At 42.3% G+C, this 16,367-nt stretch overlaps 1 protein-coding gene across 3 annotated transcripts in view; it reads left to right on the top strand.

Moving 5' to 3' along the window:
* UNKL (unk like zinc finger) overlaps positions 1-16,367 on the top strand; it is a 150,218-nt gene that overhangs the window by 75,164 nt on the left and 58,687 nt on the right. For all 3 annotated transcript variants that reach the window (XM_075133340.1, XM_048867915.2, XM_048867910.2), the window contains 2 exons: positions 9,640-9,828; positions 12,940-13,002. In XM_075133340.1, coding sequence (XP_074989441.1) covers positions 9,640-9,828; positions 12,940-13,002 — 252 coding nt within the window. The remainder of the gene's footprint in view (positions 1-9,639; positions 9,829-12,939; positions 13,003-16,367) is intronic.

Genomic DNA, 16,367 nt, shown 5'->3' with positions numbered 1-16,367 from the left:
CTATAAAGTGATATTGTCTGAATATGATAATCTCAGTGAAGTAGAGCCTTTCCGAACAAAGAATCCTGTAAAGAATATTGGACATCAACTAACTCATAGTACACATGAAAATTTAATACATGAGTTTAAAATCAGTTTTTTATTACTTATATTGTTTTCTTTTAAAGTTCACCACCAAAACAAATACTGAAAAATTCCCAGATATTTTTAAAGGTATAAATTTAGCTGTCTTCATATACTGTGCAACGTTGTTTATAGGCATGTCGTTCCCAGTATATTACAGACACAAGATGGGTTAGTTAATATCTTTTATTGGACCAAATGAGACTAGGTTAAAGTTCATAAATGAACTGTTAATGCACGTCAGCAGGGTACACATGAACAGTTAGTCCGTGGCAGGCTAGTGCAGGGTAAATTCAAACCCCAGCTTGCCTCAAACTAATGTTTCTGTAAACAAGGCCTTAGTCTTGCATCTTTTATATTGGTAAATAATGTTTGTATCCCATCTGTAAATCCAGGCTCCCTTAATATGATGTAAAGATGATGAAAGAGAGATTTGAATGAATAAATAATTTTAGATGTTGCTAAAATTCTTTTTCTGCGTGTGGTTTTAAGATGCACCATAATCTATCAGTGCTAGAGGCAAGTTCATTACACCATTAATAATAAAGATTCAGTTCCTCTGCAGTGGTATAAAGTACCTGTTTCTAACTCTTAGGGTCAGGGTCACCTGCCCTTAAAGGTGTTACTAGTCCAGGCGTGAATTACTGCCCTAGGCCTTGAGCTAATTTAATTTTGCTTTTTGCTTTTTTTTTTTTTTTTTTTTTTTTTGGGAGGAAAGGAAGTTGAAAGGTAACTTTGTTTCTGAGTTAAAGGCATTTGTTTGAAGCTGCTCAGAAATTTGAAATGTTAAGTCACGACAAAGTGAGCAGAGTTCATCTGAGGCAGCCAGCGATGCATTATCAATGTAGTTTATCAAATAGAGATCACTGCCACCACATGGGTAACAAATTTAGTTACATTTAATTTATTGTATTTGGTTCTTTTGAACCACAATTTATGAATTAAGGTTTTGTGTAATAAGTATTACAAATCCAATGGCATTTCTCATAAGAGTAGAGATCGATGCCAAATTTAGCCAAAATTCCTTCCTTTGCTCTAACTCCCACCCCTTCTGGAAGTACTGTTCGGTAGGCATCCACCTAACTGCTGTGGACCCACCCAGAAGTTGCTTTATGCCAATGATGAAGTGATTTTTTGTGTGTGTATAGGTGTGGATTGTGACTTTAGGAGCAGTCCTGAGGAAGATGTCATATGCAAACTGTACCACCCCAAGAGTTAGTCTCAGGAGGCATTGTGACTCAGTGAAACACCACTAAGTCACAATATTTGTCCTGGTTTCTCCTTGCTTTGAGGCCAGGGGGTAGGGATAAGGAATTAATAATTATTTGTTGGTATATGACACCCTCATACTGGCTCAACTGCCCTATCTCGTGAGTTTGTGAATGGCAGGTCCACCGACAGCAATTCCGGGCGCCAAGGCCATTCCTGGGGGGTGTAGGGCCTGGGGTGGAATGATGAATCCGTCATTTCTGGGACCAACCACGCTGGCCATTCGTGCCGGCCCACTGGGCCCCCCAAAGCACGGGGCTCGGAGCGATCACATGCTCCTGGGAGCCCTGCAACCCATCCCTGGCCCTTATAAATCACCCAGGCCTCTTGGCAATTGCCCCCTTCGGCAGGCCTGGTGAATGGAGGTGGGGTTAGCTGCAGATCCACCATTTCCACTTACTCATCACTCTCCTGCTCTGTTGTGAGGAAGGATAGGGAAGAAGATAAGCCAACACACAATTCATGCTTATTCCTACATGCCTAGACACTTGTCTGGAAAACCTTTGCAGGTGCAGTTTTTGTGCCTGTGTACATTCTGCTGCTGGAATACTGTGTCCTGTTCTGGTGTCCACAGTTCAAGAAGGATGTTGATAAATTGGAGACGGTTCAGAAAAGAGTCATGAGAATTATTAATGTTTTTTGAAAAACATAACTTTCAGTGAAAGACTCCAAGAGCTCAATCTATTTCATTTATCAAATAAAAGATTATGGGGTATTTTGATCAGTCTGTAAGTATGTACATGGGGAACAGAAATTTGATAATGGGCCTTTCAGACTTCCAGACAAAGATATGACAAGATCCAGTGATTGAGAGTTAAAGCTAGACAAATTCAGGCTTTTTAACGAAGAGGGTAATTAATTATTGGAAGAATTTAACAAGGGTGTGGTAGAATCTTTATCACTGGAATTTTTTTAAATCAAGATTGGGTGTTTTTTTCTAGAAGATATGCTCTAGTTTAATCATAGCTATTGGACTTGAAGCACAAATTAATTCAGATGAGTTCTGTGGCATGTATTATGTAGGAGGTCAGCCTAGATGACCCCAAAGGTCCATTCTGGCCTTAAAATCTATGAATGTATATAGTGCAAGTCACAGTCTAGGCCATTAACTGTGAAGTGCTTTGGAATGATATGAGATGTAAAGTACCATTTTAAATTGAAAACAAATTAGGCAAATATTTATATTCTATTCTGCAACATATGAGATGTATTTAAAATAGAGCCATAAAATTAAAACTTCCTTAGGTAAAATTTCTTCAAGGAAGAAATTAGGCTGGTATGTTCATGAGCCAACCTAGCTTGAGAAAATAGCTTGTAAGAAAGAGTGCCAGTAACACTATTGACAAAATTTTTATTCTAAAACTAGAAGAACATGTTCAGACTGATTAAATATTTAATACAGTTCTAAGTCAAAATTGCCAAGTTTTAATCAAGTTTTAATCTCAGTCACTTACTGGACTTAGTCTAGTTCAGGGTTTCTCAAACTTCATTGCACCATGACCCCCTTCTGACAACAAAAATTACTACATGATTATGGGAAGGGGGATTGAAGATGGCAGCAGGGCTGAAGCCTGATACCTGTTGCCCGGGGGCAAAGCCAAAGCCTGAGCCCCGCTGCCCAGAAGGGGGGCCAAAGCCGAAGCTTGAGGGCTGCAGCCCTGGGCGGGAGATGGTGGTGGCTGTAACCAGAACCCCGCTGCCCATGGCTGAAGCCAAAGCCTGAGCCCTGCCACCCAGGACTGAAGACTTCAGGCTTCAGCTTCAGCCCTGGGCGATGGGGCTCGGACTTTGGCTTCAGCTCCGGGCTCCAGCAAGTCTAACACAGGGATAGGGTGGAGAAACCGAGAAATCTGTTGCATTTCTGGTTTTATTCTATCATTGTTGAGGTGGGTAGAAGTTTCCTGACTTTCTGCTGCAGTCATATCAGTTAGATAACACAGAGCTACTTCTGCATGCATGGTGGGAAGGAAGACAGGAGACTAGAAAACAAATGGAAGAAAATGCTGCCCATAGTAGTGTTGTTTGGTAATAAGCAGATTTAGGTTTTTGTTCTTGATTTTACTCATCCTTTAAAAATATTTTATCCTTATATACTATTTATGTAACTATGGTTAGGTGTGAGAGCACATAGTATAGTATTAAGCAAGTAGTGCGACAACAGTGGTGGGTGAAGAATAGCTAAACAAAATGAGTGACTTTGGAGGAGAGCATGTAATCAGAGAGAGGCTGTTGTAGGTCCAAGAGGTATTTCTCCTTCGCTCAGCTGTGCTCCGCTCTGCCAGCCGCCCCACGAACTCCTTCACTCAGCTCCACGGCCCACAAGCAGCTCCTGCCATCCACAAGCTGCTCCACGTCGAACTGCTTCACCAGCCGGTCCGCAAGGCACTCCAGCTGTCCCGCAAACTGCTCCACAATATATCTTCAGGCTCCCCCACTACTTAACACAACACTCAGTGATTTCAGCTCTTAGGTGAATTCAGCTTGTAGTAGGGGAGCCCCAGTGCTGGTACACTGTCAGCCCAAAATGAGCTCAGCAGCCTATAACTAGACTTCTAATGAAATCAAAATTAGCTCTGATATTCCACAGTGGAGAGAGGAGGAAGTGCAATTAGCATGTAAGGCCCTCACCAAGGGGCCCATGCCACCAAGTATTAATACTTGTCCCCAGCCTCTTTCTATTCACACAGTTTTGGAACCCATGACCCTTGCCTAGCGAGTGCTACTTAGTTGATGGTGAATCCCTCCATCATAACAAAAGGCCACATACAGTTCCAAGCACAGTTCCCATAATCAGGGTAATAACAATTTATTCTTTCTGCCCCAATAACAGAGACACTGGGGATCCCACAGCAGCCAAAGTGACCATTTGGGCAGCTATGGTCTCATTCTAGGCGTGGTGGGTGTGCCTATGCAAATGAGATCAGCCCCTGAAGTTCTTTTCCACAACTTGCCACACCTCACCACCAGATGTCAGGGTGGAGCTCATCCTGACACTGCTTACACAAGTAAAAAAGATGAATTTTCTCACTTCCTATTCTCCCACTCGGTCTGGGTCTGAAACTCATGTGGATTTCTTTCTGGCTCATGTATAGTTATTAATAATAGAGATTGTGAAAGCTGGATTCTGCTCCCACTTTATGACTGTGCACCCTTCTTTCTGGATACAAGGTGTAATTGTGGGTAGTTTTTGTACCTACAATAAGAAGTTAATTGACAATTCTGCTCATAATACACAAGAGAGAAGAGAATCCATCTCCTGCTCTTCTTTGTGTTGACTCTGCAGGAGTAAAAAATAGTAAACATTAAAATCGTCAGGTATAATGCTCACTACACCCAGGGAGCACATCGGTTCAGTAAAAAGATAGGATTTTTAAGTGGTCACTTTTCAGAGCAGAGCCATACATCAAAGTATTATGCTCTGAATATTTATAGGTGTAGGTGTGTTTGTGCCACCATTCATAAGGGAGGAAGCATTATGATGATCCAATCTGATCTGTGTAACACAGCCATAGAATTTCATCCAGTAATTCCCACATTAATCCCTTAACTTCTGGTTGAACTACAGCATATCTTTTAGAAAGACATCCAGCCTTGATTTAAAGAATTCAAGTTATGGAGAATCCATGACATCCTAGGTAAATTGGTCAATGCTTAATTAACCTCAGTTTAAAAATGGGTGCTTTATTGGCAACCTGAATTTGTCTAGCTTCAGCTTCCAGCCATTGTCTCTTGTTATACCTTTGTCTGCTTGATAAAACAGCCCTCTATCAGAATTTCCCCCCCTGTATATAGGTACTTTTGAGATTATAATTAAGGCTGTTTTAGTCACAGGTATTTTTAGTAAAAGTCGTGGACAGGACACAGGCAGTAAACAAAAATTCACAGCTTGTGACCTTTCCATGACTTTTTACTATATGCCCCCAACTAAAACTTGGGGGGGGGGAGGTGGCTCGTGGGTGTGCCTCGGGTGCTCAGACGGGGGGCGCACCCCGGCTCCTGGCAAGCGGCAACCTCCAGCTCCTAGCTCTATGTGCTGTCTCCACTCTGCCCCAAGCCCTGGTTCTGCAGCTCCCATTGGCTGGTAACTGCGGAGGCAGCAGTTGGAGCTAGGAGCTGAGGGAGGGAAGTTCCTGTCACCCTTCCGGGGAGCCCCCCCCAGGTAAGCACCGCCCTGCACCCCAATCCCCAGCCCTGAGCCCCCCTCACCCAAACTCTTGCCATGGGGGGGACCCAAGACTGGCCCAGCAGCAGAGGGTGTGACTGGCCCAGGGGCTGCCCGAGCTGCTCAGGAGGCTCCTGGGCCAGCCCCACGGGCCTCTGTAAAAATCACAGAAAGTCACAAAATCCATGACTTCTGTGATCTTCGTGACAAACACAGAGCCTTAATTATAATCAAGTTTCAGAGGAACAGCCGTGTTAGTCTGTATTCGCAAAAAGAAAAGGAGTACTTGTGGCACCTTAGAGACTAACCAATTTATTTGAGCTCACGAAAGCTCATGCTCAAATAAATTGGTTAGTCTCTAAGGTGCCACAAGTACTCCTTTTCTTTTTGCGAATTATAATCAAGTTACCCTCAGTTGTTTTTACAGTCTTTTAAGGTTGGACTGAATACTGTACCACACATTTATAAACTACAGAACTACTTGAGAACAGCCCACTTCTTTTCCTGAGACAGTCATCCTTAATTTTTCCAATTTCTCACTTACTGTTATACAAAAATGTTAACATGTTAAAGCTCAAGGATATAACAAATGTAAACAATACTGTCTTTGTACAAGGGCAGCCTTAGAAAAGAAACTTCTTGGGGTTACAAGAAGTGGCATCTGAAGGAATAATGATTGGATGCTGTAACATTAACATCATAGCCAGATCATGACATCGTTACTTATTGATTTCAATAGGAGTTTTGCCTGAATAAATCTTGAATAAGGATTTCATGATTTTGCCTGTGGTGATTGATGGTGGTGGTTGTGGTTGTTCAGAATTTATATAGCACCATATGTTCACATGGTGCTTTACAAAGAAGTTAAACAAACAAACACATTGGGACTAATGAGGTTTTCCCTCAAAATACTTGGTTTGCAGGGGATTACAGGAGGCCAGATCCATTTATGCAGACTCCTCTTGTAGCTCTGTGGCTTCCTAGTTCCCCCTTAGGTACATGGGCATTAGAGATATCATGGAGCTGAGTTGCAAGAGCTTCCTTTGCTGGTGTGTGCTCTAAAATTTCAGTGAAAAGGTGGACTCACAGCTGGGAAGGGGCAGAGGGGCAGCAAAAAAATTATTGCAGACGCAAAGCTACATTAGCTTTTGAGCAGGTTAATGACAAGGCTGAGGTGTGGTCATCCTTACCCCCTATTCTTACTCTGTGCATGGATTCCTAGACCCTGTGGAGATTCTCTGCAGGGTCATATGTGGGTGGGGGAACAGGGCAGCGCCACATATAGCATTCCCTCACCTTCTCTGACACAGAAAGGTGACAGTCTGTACATGGAGTCTTCCCATGTTTTTTTACAACACTATATCCCTTGGTATCATTTTCATCTTCCCTTGTGTTCTCAGCTCCCTCTCAAGTTAGTACTTGCAGTAGATTTCATTAACATGCTCTTTATTCATCATCTTTCTGGTCCTTACTGAAGATGTCAAATAAGACTGGTGCTTACGGCAGTTCTCCCAGTGCCTGGTGGACTGCTGCCCCTCAGGTTGTGATATATCACTGTTTATTTTTACCATTTGTTTGCAATTCTTCAGCCAGTTTTCAGTCCACATTAAATTTTTTTATCCCTCAATTTTAATTAATTTTTCAAATAAGATACTCTATCAAAAGCTACGTTTACCATTTTTATTTTCCTCCAGTAGCTTTTGTAAATATATCCCACAAAAAGCTGTCATGTATGTTTGGCATGATTTGTTGTTTATAAGGGAGTTATACACAAGAATAGTTATTAAATAGTACATAAGACCAACGCATCTTTCATGTCTGGATAACTTTACCATCATCACTTTCATGTCTTCCATCACTTGCATAGACTTTATTAAATATTTATCTTAATGTTTTCAAAATATTAAAGAGGAGGAGAGTGTGTCCCTGCTCCAGTGTGTAGTGTGTTTTACCTAAACCATCATGCTAATTTGTTAGTGCACGTGTATAAAAAGTAATGTCCATTAGCCAAAATAAAATATAATTGGATTCACGCTACTTTTTTGCATTTACTTTGTTATAAAAATAATGTTGTTGACTGAATAGTCAGTTTCTTAAGAGTCCATGTGTTTTGGTAAGATTAAAAATAAAGCATTGCTACAGTTATGGTTGAGGGTACACTTCCATTTGAAACCCTTGTTTTAAGGAGTTTTTAACTTTCTAGAAAAATTACCATTAGGAATTAAATGTCTTGTACTTGTTCTTATGCTAATAGTAAAATTTTTGTGATAGTTTATTTAAATTTCATGAGGTTGTTTTCCAACTTTCCTGAGTACTGAAAATAGGCATTGATTAATTTGACAAATTACATATCCTTTTTTTGCAGTGAGCTACTTCAAGCAATGTCATTTTAAGAATTCAGACTTGGCATACGTCTTCCTCAACAAGGAATGTTTACTATGTGTCTTCTTTTTTTTTTTTTTTTTTAAAACAAGCAAGTAGTTGGGAAAATAGTCGTGAAGGAGTAGACATCTGTATATTGCAAGACGATAATGTTCTTTTTTTTTTTTTTGGAAACAAATATGCACTGAGTGCAATTATCCCTCTGAGACTGTTTTTCTATACATATTCAAAGAACCACATAGGACCAAATTCAACCCTAGTGTAAGCAAACACAATTCTGTTGAAGTCAGTGGAGTCTCAGTAGGATTGAGTTTGCTCCTACTATATGAGTTTTGAATTACTGTTTAAAGAAATACAGTTAGGGTTATGATAGTAGTTGTAACATTGACTTCAGTGGGAGTTGTATCTGCATATGACAGGGCTGAAATTGGTTCATAGTCTCATCTGTTCATTTTCCAGATAGAGAAATGTCTGGGCTGAATTTTTCACCAAAAAAGGCAGAATTGTAGGGCCAGAACTTCAGCTAGATCATTGATTTTAATTGAGTCTTTTGATTTTCACCAGTGGAGGCTTTGGTCTATGTCAGGGGTGGGTAGCCTACAGGCTACATCCGGCCCATCAGACCTTTTAATCCGGCCCTCGAGCTCCCACTGTGGAGCAGAATCAGGGGCTTGCCCCACTCCGCCTGCCCGGTGCTCCCCAGTTCCTGACTCACAACTCCTTAAGCACCATCTTCCTGCACGCAGAGCCACACTGCGCAGGCATGACCAACACCGCTTACCCAGACTTTAGCCCGCTGTTTCCGGGATTGGAACCCTGCCCCTACATGGCTCTGAGCCCAATCCCCGAAGTGCCAGCCTCCTTGCATCAGCCTCCGCCCAAACTAGCCAATAATCAAGCCCAGCAGCATCCCAGGATACCACCCTCCAGACTCTCGAAACTGCCCAGGGACCTCACTTGTCCCAGCTAGCGGACCTGGTACGGCCCCCTTGGTATCACTGCCAGCAGGGCCCCTAGGAGTCCCCAGTAGTGCCCCTGTAGAGCACTGCCCCCCGCAACTCACCCCATGAGTACCCCTGCCCCTACTTCAGTAACATCCCTTATAGAGCCCCCCCCTTTGCATATCTCTGAATTGTTAATTTCCTGAGCATTCATGGCCTACCATGCAATTTCCATACCCAGATATGGCTCTCAGACCAAAAAGTTTGCCCACCCCTGGTCTATAGGAACGTGAGAACTGCCATATTGGGTCAGACTTGGGGGTAGTACGCAAAACAGGACAATTTTGGAGAGTTCCAATCCTATCTTCTCCTCCTGGCTTCTGGCAGTCAGAGGTTTAGCATCACCCCAAACATGGTATTGTATTCCTGACCATCTTGGTTGATAGCCATGGATGGACCTAGCCTCCATGAACTTGTCTAGTTCTTTATTCACCTCAGTTATACTCTGGCCATCACACCATTCTGTGGCAATGAGTTCCACAGGTTAATTGTGCATAGTGTGAATGTTTGCCTTTGGAACCATTACTTTGAATTTTCCAACTTTGAAAAATAATGTTGCATTAACATAGGTTTTGCCATTTAAACACGCATATGCATGTGTGTATGTATTTGTATAAGTAGGTATATGGTTATTTAAGTAACCATTTAAAAATGGAATAGAGTAGAGCATATTGGACAGATCCTATTTTCTCTCTCCTACAGATTTCCTGTGCCTCAAGTCCAACAGTAATGTCAAGCTCTGGTAGCTGTAGCTCATTATCGCCTATTGGACCCCTTTGTAGGCAAAGATCATTAGCAAATGGTGCTTTGTGTTCCGAGTGTAGCACATCAGGTGTTTCTTCACCAAATTCTAGCTACCCAAAAGCACCAGGTTTTGAACGAGAGGATCAGGTATGTAAATACTAGAAATACAAATAAAATCTTGAGATAGATAAAATTAGAGTCTGCAGAAAACCTTTCTTGTATTTCCCTCAACTCTTTAAAGTGCATTTTGATTTCTTAACACCCCACCCACCCCCCTGGTGCTTTGAGATGGCATTTTTGCTAACACATGCTTTAGAACTTAGCAGCTTGTCTTGTAAAAGCGTTAAAATGTTTAAAGAGTACAGTTCCAAATGTAAGAGCGGAAATATTTTCCAAACCCATTTTATCTTTAAAACAGACCTAAATATATTCTTCAGATATATTCAGTTTAAGTTGTTTTTGTTTTTTTAATTTATTCTAGATTTTAGAATTTTTGGAATTTTTCCATTTATGAAGTCCTCAGTTGGTTAAAAAGTTAACACGCAAATGTGTTAGATGCAGTTAAAGCACATGTTTATGTAGATGTTTATCGTTCGCTCAATGTAGTATCTGATTTGTTACACCATTAGATTAATGCACAAGTTGCCTTATAGGCTTTAAAGCATTCAGTTTTGGGTTTTTACTTAATGGAGAACTTCCTACCAACCTATCAAGGACTCACATTTGACTACAAAATATTACTCATTGGAGGCTTGATCCTGCTTCTATTAAAATCAATGGAAAGACACTCATTGACTTCAGCAGAAATTAGATCTGCTCTACTATACATAGGTTTCAGAGTAGCAGCCGTGTTAGTCTGTATTCGTAAAAAGAAAAGGAGTACTTGTGGCACCTTAGAGACTAACAAATTTATTTGAGCATAGGCTCCAGTGAGCCCAGGAGACTAAATAATTATGTGCCACAGGCAGAGAATAGGAGGGACTGAGGTGCACCAGTGCTTGAGGCTCCCATAATGGTAGGGAAAAGATTGATATATACCTAGATAATTCCGGCAAGTGATCTGTACCCACAGGCTCTAGAGGAAGGCGAAAAACCCCCATAGTCACTGCCAGTTTGACATGAGGGGAAATTCCTTCCCAACCCCACATACAGTGATCAATTATAACCTGAGATGAGAGCAAGAGCTAGCCAGCTAAGCACCTGGGAGAGAGAATGTTTGGTGTTGCCTCAGAGCCCCAGCCCTCCCTGTGTGATGTCCCGTCTTCAACTATAGCCATCCCTGATGCTTCAACTGAAGGAGATTTTTTAAAAAATGTGAGGGAAAGAAGGGGAGCAGAAATCCCTTCCTAACTCTCCAGGTGGTTGGCTGAAACCCTGAAGCATGAGCTTTTTAGGAACATAAGATGTAAACTGGAAGTGAGCCCCAGGGCTGTTGAGTACTGCCTCCTACCAACACATTCTACCATCAAAGTACACATTGTTGCTCAGTGCACAACCTTGACCTAAGTGATTTGCAATGTAAGTATCCAGCAGGCCAACTTATTTAAAACAAATGAAGTTTTACTTAGGAGAAAGATGCTTTGTTTCTTACATGAAACATTGTCAGGAATGGAACAGGTTAACAGTGGAAAAACTCATAACAAAGGAAATGTCATTGTTGATAGAAGGTTATCCAGCTGTAGAGCTGTCATTTATCAAATACACATAAGAAACCCACTCTCCAGCAACGAAACCCATTTGATTATATGTTAAGCTTGTTCAGATATGTGATGTCTACCATGGGTTTCTGCATAGTCTTTGTTACTTTGAAATAACAAACAGGGTTAGCATTCCTTCTCCTTTCCCTCACCACCTCTTGACCTTCAATCCTAGATCAGCTCTGTGATTCACCAAAAAAGCCATTTGCTCAACTTTGTGTTTACTAAACAATGCTCCATCAGTTCTGTTGATTTCTGAGTTCTTTCTGATCACCACCTCATCTCCTACATCAGCCATCTATCTCTATTCTCCATTGCTCTGCTTTGCCTTTCTATCACTTTCAATACATTAGAATTTACAGAATGGGGAACTCTGTCCTGGGAAGCGGTGACCGTGAAAAAGATATGGGAGTATTCATGGATAATCAGCTGAATGTGAGCTCTAAATATGACACTGTGGCCAAAGGAGCTAATGCAATCCTGGGATGCATAAACAGGGGAATCTCGAGTAGGAATAGGGAGGTTATTTTACCTCTGTATTTGGCACTGGTGAGACCACTTCTGGGATATAGTGTCCCATTTTGGTGCTCACAATTCAAGAAGGATGCTATAAATTAGAGAAGATTCAGAGAAAGCCATGAGAATGATAAAGGATTAGAAAACATATTTTACAGTGATAGACTCAGAGTTCAATCTATTTAGCTTAACAAAGAGAAGGTTAAGGGGCAACTTGATTACAATCTGTAAATATCTACCTAGGGTGCAAATATTTAACAATAGTCTCTTCAGACTAGCAGAGAAAGTTATAACACAATTTAATGACTGGAAGTTGAAGCTATACAAATTCAGACAGGAAGTAATACATTGTTAAATCTGAGAGTAATTAAACTCTGGAACAGTTTACCAAGGATTGTTGTGGATTCTCCATCACTGACCATTTTTAATTCAATATTGGATGTTTTTCTAAAAGTGATGCTCTAGGAATTATTTTGGGGAAATTATGGCCTGTGTTACACAGGAGGTCATACTAGATGACCACATTGGTTCCTTCTGGCCTTGGAATCTACAACTTTGACCTTGCCTGTTCAATTCCTCCCCACTCTTCCACTGACTTGAATCCTTTTGCCCCTCTTCCCCACAGCATTCTATCCCTGTAGCCTCAGCCTGCCCAAGTCTCCAGTTCCTTAACACCTGCTGCTGGCCTGCTTAACTCCTCTGGAAGAAGCCCATGACAACATGGACTTCTATGTGGCTATGGAATTTCTTTGATGTTGTTTTTGCTTCCTGTGGTATTCAGTCAAGCTGGAGGCCAGAAAGCAGGTGGCAGAATCTGTTTGACAGATGAAATTTCACATGCTCTCTCCCAGTGTTAGGAACAGCTAAGGCAGGGACCATATCCAAGACAGCTAGGGCTTAACTCTCTCTATAGGATTGAAATGGCAGAGTTGTGATCAGATTGTTCCAGATAGTAGGACATAGCTGCTGCTGGCCCTGCACTAAGTATTTATATTAATATCCATTCATTAAGCTGATATTTGACTGAGGTTTTTCTTTTTTCCAGGTGAAACAGAAAAGCCTGCCAGCCGACAATTATCAGAAAATAAGTGAACAAGACAATAAGCAGGTATGGTCAGTGAAAGAGCATTATATATATGTCCTTTGTTGTTAATTACTTACCTAGCACCAAACATGTGTCTGGAATTAGTACAGTCTAAAAAGAGCACAATAGATGGAGGACACTGTGGGGAGTGTTGGAAGAGGAGGAGGAAAACTGAAGCAATGTGATCAATAATATGTGTCTGGAAGGTTACACAGGTTTTGGTTTGGTTGTTTTGTCTTTTAAACTGATGGGACTGTGTAATTTTATGAGACTTCTTGGGGAAGTAGGATTTGAGAGCGGGAGACATGGAATGAATGAGAAGTTTGGGCTGAACACAGAAGTTGTTGTGGGATCAAAAGGAGAGAAGGGCAGATAAATAGGGAGAGGCAACTAGGTTATTGAGGACCTTGGAGGTAGTAAGGAGAAAACCCATGATTTGTTTTGGGTTATGATCTAGAGCCAGTGAAGGGATTTTTAGAGGGTTATATGGTCATTGCTTGTGTAAGGAAGAGGATTTTCACAACAGAGTTTTGGATTAATTGAATTTTGGAATGGATAAGTAGTCTTGGCACAAAGACAGGATCTGGACAAGAGCCTTGGTGATAAGGGGGAGAGGGCAGATTTTGGAGTTATTGTGGAGCTAAAACCAGCTGGAATTAGAGATCGTACTACATCTATATGAGAGTTGAAAATTCAGCCAACTTTCACACCTGTGGAACTAGAAGACTGATGGAGTCATCAACAGTCATGGAGATAGGAGAGTGTGGAGGGAGGATTTAGAAGGGAAGAAGAGGTGGTTACTTCTGAGCAATCTGAATTTCTGCTAGCAGTGGGGGCATCCAGGTGGAGATGTGAGACCATATCAAGGGGAGAGCTCAGGTGGAAAAATTGATAAGGGTCTGTGACAGGGTCAGGCCAGATGGCTACAGGAGAGTGATAAAGATAGATATATTAGCCCCAGATTAAGCAGGTCCCTTTTCCCTGAGTAAGCTAATGGGCTGTTCCAGAACAATCAGGAAGTTGCTGGAACCAATTAAGGCTGGCTAGTTAGAACTCCTGGCACCAATTAAGAAGCTCCCAGAATCAATTAGGACAGGCAGACTAATCAGGGCACCTAGTTTTTAAAAAGGACCTCACTTCAGTTAGTGAGGTGTGTGTGAAGAGCTGGGAGCAAGAGATGTGCAAGAAGCTGAAAGTGAGAAGGTGTACTGAAGAGTACAAGTGCTATCAGACACCAGGAGGAAGGTCCTGTGGTGAGGATAAAGAAGGAGTTGGGAGAAGGCCATGGGGAAGTAGCCCAGGGAGTTGTAGCTGTCACACAGTTGTTACAGGAGACACTGTAGACAGCTGCAATCCACAGGGCCCTGGGCTGGAATCTGGAGTAGAGGGAGGGCCTGGGTTCCCCCCATCCCCTTCAACTCTCTATTTGATACAAGAGGAGGTGACCTGGACTGTGGGTCCCACCAGAGGGGAAGGTCCCTGTCCTATTCCCCAACCCACTAGGTGGGTCAGCAGAGACTGTGGGGATTGTTCTCCTTCCTTTCCCCATGCTGGCCAGTGATGAGGTTAGCTGAGTGAACGGCAGGTTTGAGCCACCAGCAAAAGTGGCCAAACTGAGGGCTGTTGTGAATCTCTGAGATGAGCAAATCTGCCAATAAGCACAGGACCCAGCAAGATAGAAGAGGAACTTTGTCACAGGGTCCTAAGAACAGAAGAAAATAAGGACAAATGTCTGGAGAACAGCAGCTGAGAGAAGGAGGGGCCACTTAAACATACATTGAAGGAGGGGTCATGAAGTGGTAGAAGATTTAGAAAGGTACGTAGTCTAAAGCCTTGGCAAAAGTGTTTAAATGAGGGGGAGAGGGAGCCACATTGTATGGGATCAAGACGAGAGTGGACAGATGTTTAAGCTTTAAGAGAAGACAATGCACTCAAGGAGATAGGAGAGAAAGAGAAGACGATGAGGTTGGTAGTTGGAGAGGCAGGTGGGGTCAAAGCTGGAGGCTGGAGGGAACAAAGTTTGCTTAATGTAGTTGGGAACGTGCAAGAGAGTGAATGGGAGGATTAGGGAGAGATAAGGAGACAGGATGGGTTGGCAACAAGAAAGGAGATTGAGCTGGAGACTAGAAGAGGGTAACACTTCAAACTCAGACAGAGCTGAAGGGGAAAAGAAAGGCACATGGTAGGAAACTAAGGCAAGACCGTTCTAGTTTTCTCTATGCATTAATGTGTGAGACCCTAAGCAGCAATGGGCGGAATGTGAGGAAGGGGCTGTGAGGAAAGGGTCCAAAGTGGAGAAGTGCCTATGATTGTAAGAGTGAGGACTTCACCAGGGAGGAAGAAGTAAATTTTCTTGGCAAAGAATATGTGCTGATTGAGGAGAGGAACAAACCTGCATTGTCTCCAGATTTTCTCCAGAGATATCCAGCAGTGTGGGAATGGAGAAACCAGTTTGGAAGAGTGAGCTAAGGCTGCGGGTCAGAAAGGGGGGCAGAAGAGTCAATTGTGGATGAAAGTATATAGTTGTTGGAGACCCTGAATTCAGCTGAGCAGTGTGTTTGAAATATCCTCCTGTGTGTGTGAGGTGGCTTTCAAGTGTGTTTTATAGTCATATTTTCTACACATCTATAGTTTAGAATGCTTGGCAGTTAGGTTAACTCTGATCATGGCTCAATTACAGTTTTCCTCATGAGACATCTTTACATGGTTGGCACTAATTTTAATATTTTATCTTGATTGATGTTTGCAATGTACAATAGCTATAAACACAATTATACAATATGTGATACAGTAGGGCCAGAGGTCAACAGGAGAGTGATTGATGGGAGGTATATAAGCCCCAGGATGATCAGAGCCTTATTCCCTGTGGACTAAGGAGAGGTTACTGCAGGCTAATTAGAGCACCTGGAGCCAATTAAGGCCCTACCCGAGACCTAATAAAAACCCCTGCTTCAGTCAGACAAGAGAGAGGAAGGAGAGCTGACCTGTAGTTTGGAGGCGTAGTGGTGTTGACCAGAGAATCAGAGTACCAGGGGAAGGGAGACCTTGCCCAGGCATGGAAGAGGGACTCCCCCAGTACAGAAGACAGAGAGAAATCCTGCCCCAGGAGTAAGAAGCCTGTGAAGCTGAAGGGGCTGGAACAGGAGTAGGGGACGGATCTGGACCCCAACCTGGGTCCCTTCCCTGCTTCCCATCTCTCCCCCTCCAGGGTACTAGCAGAGCCCAAGAATAGGGGCAGGGGCAACACCCTGACGCACCACACCAAAAAAAAGCACGGGACCCACCACAATAGCATTGGCCATTTGCCACAAATATATATAGAAATAGCAATACTTAGCTCATTCTTAACATTCTTTCCTGTAAATTTTTTAAAAATTATTTAACCTCTT

This window comes from Caretta caretta, chromosome 10 (genome assembly GCF_965140235.1).
Source record: "Caretta caretta isolate rCarCar2 chromosome 10, rCarCar1.hap1, whole genome shotgun sequence".
In the NCBI taxonomy this organism is placed as follows: Eukaryota; Metazoa; Chordata; order Testudines; family Cheloniidae; genus Caretta; species Caretta caretta.
The sequence above is the reverse complement of the archived record's forward strand: the minus strand, read 5'-3'. Positions and strand labels throughout refer to the sequence as shown.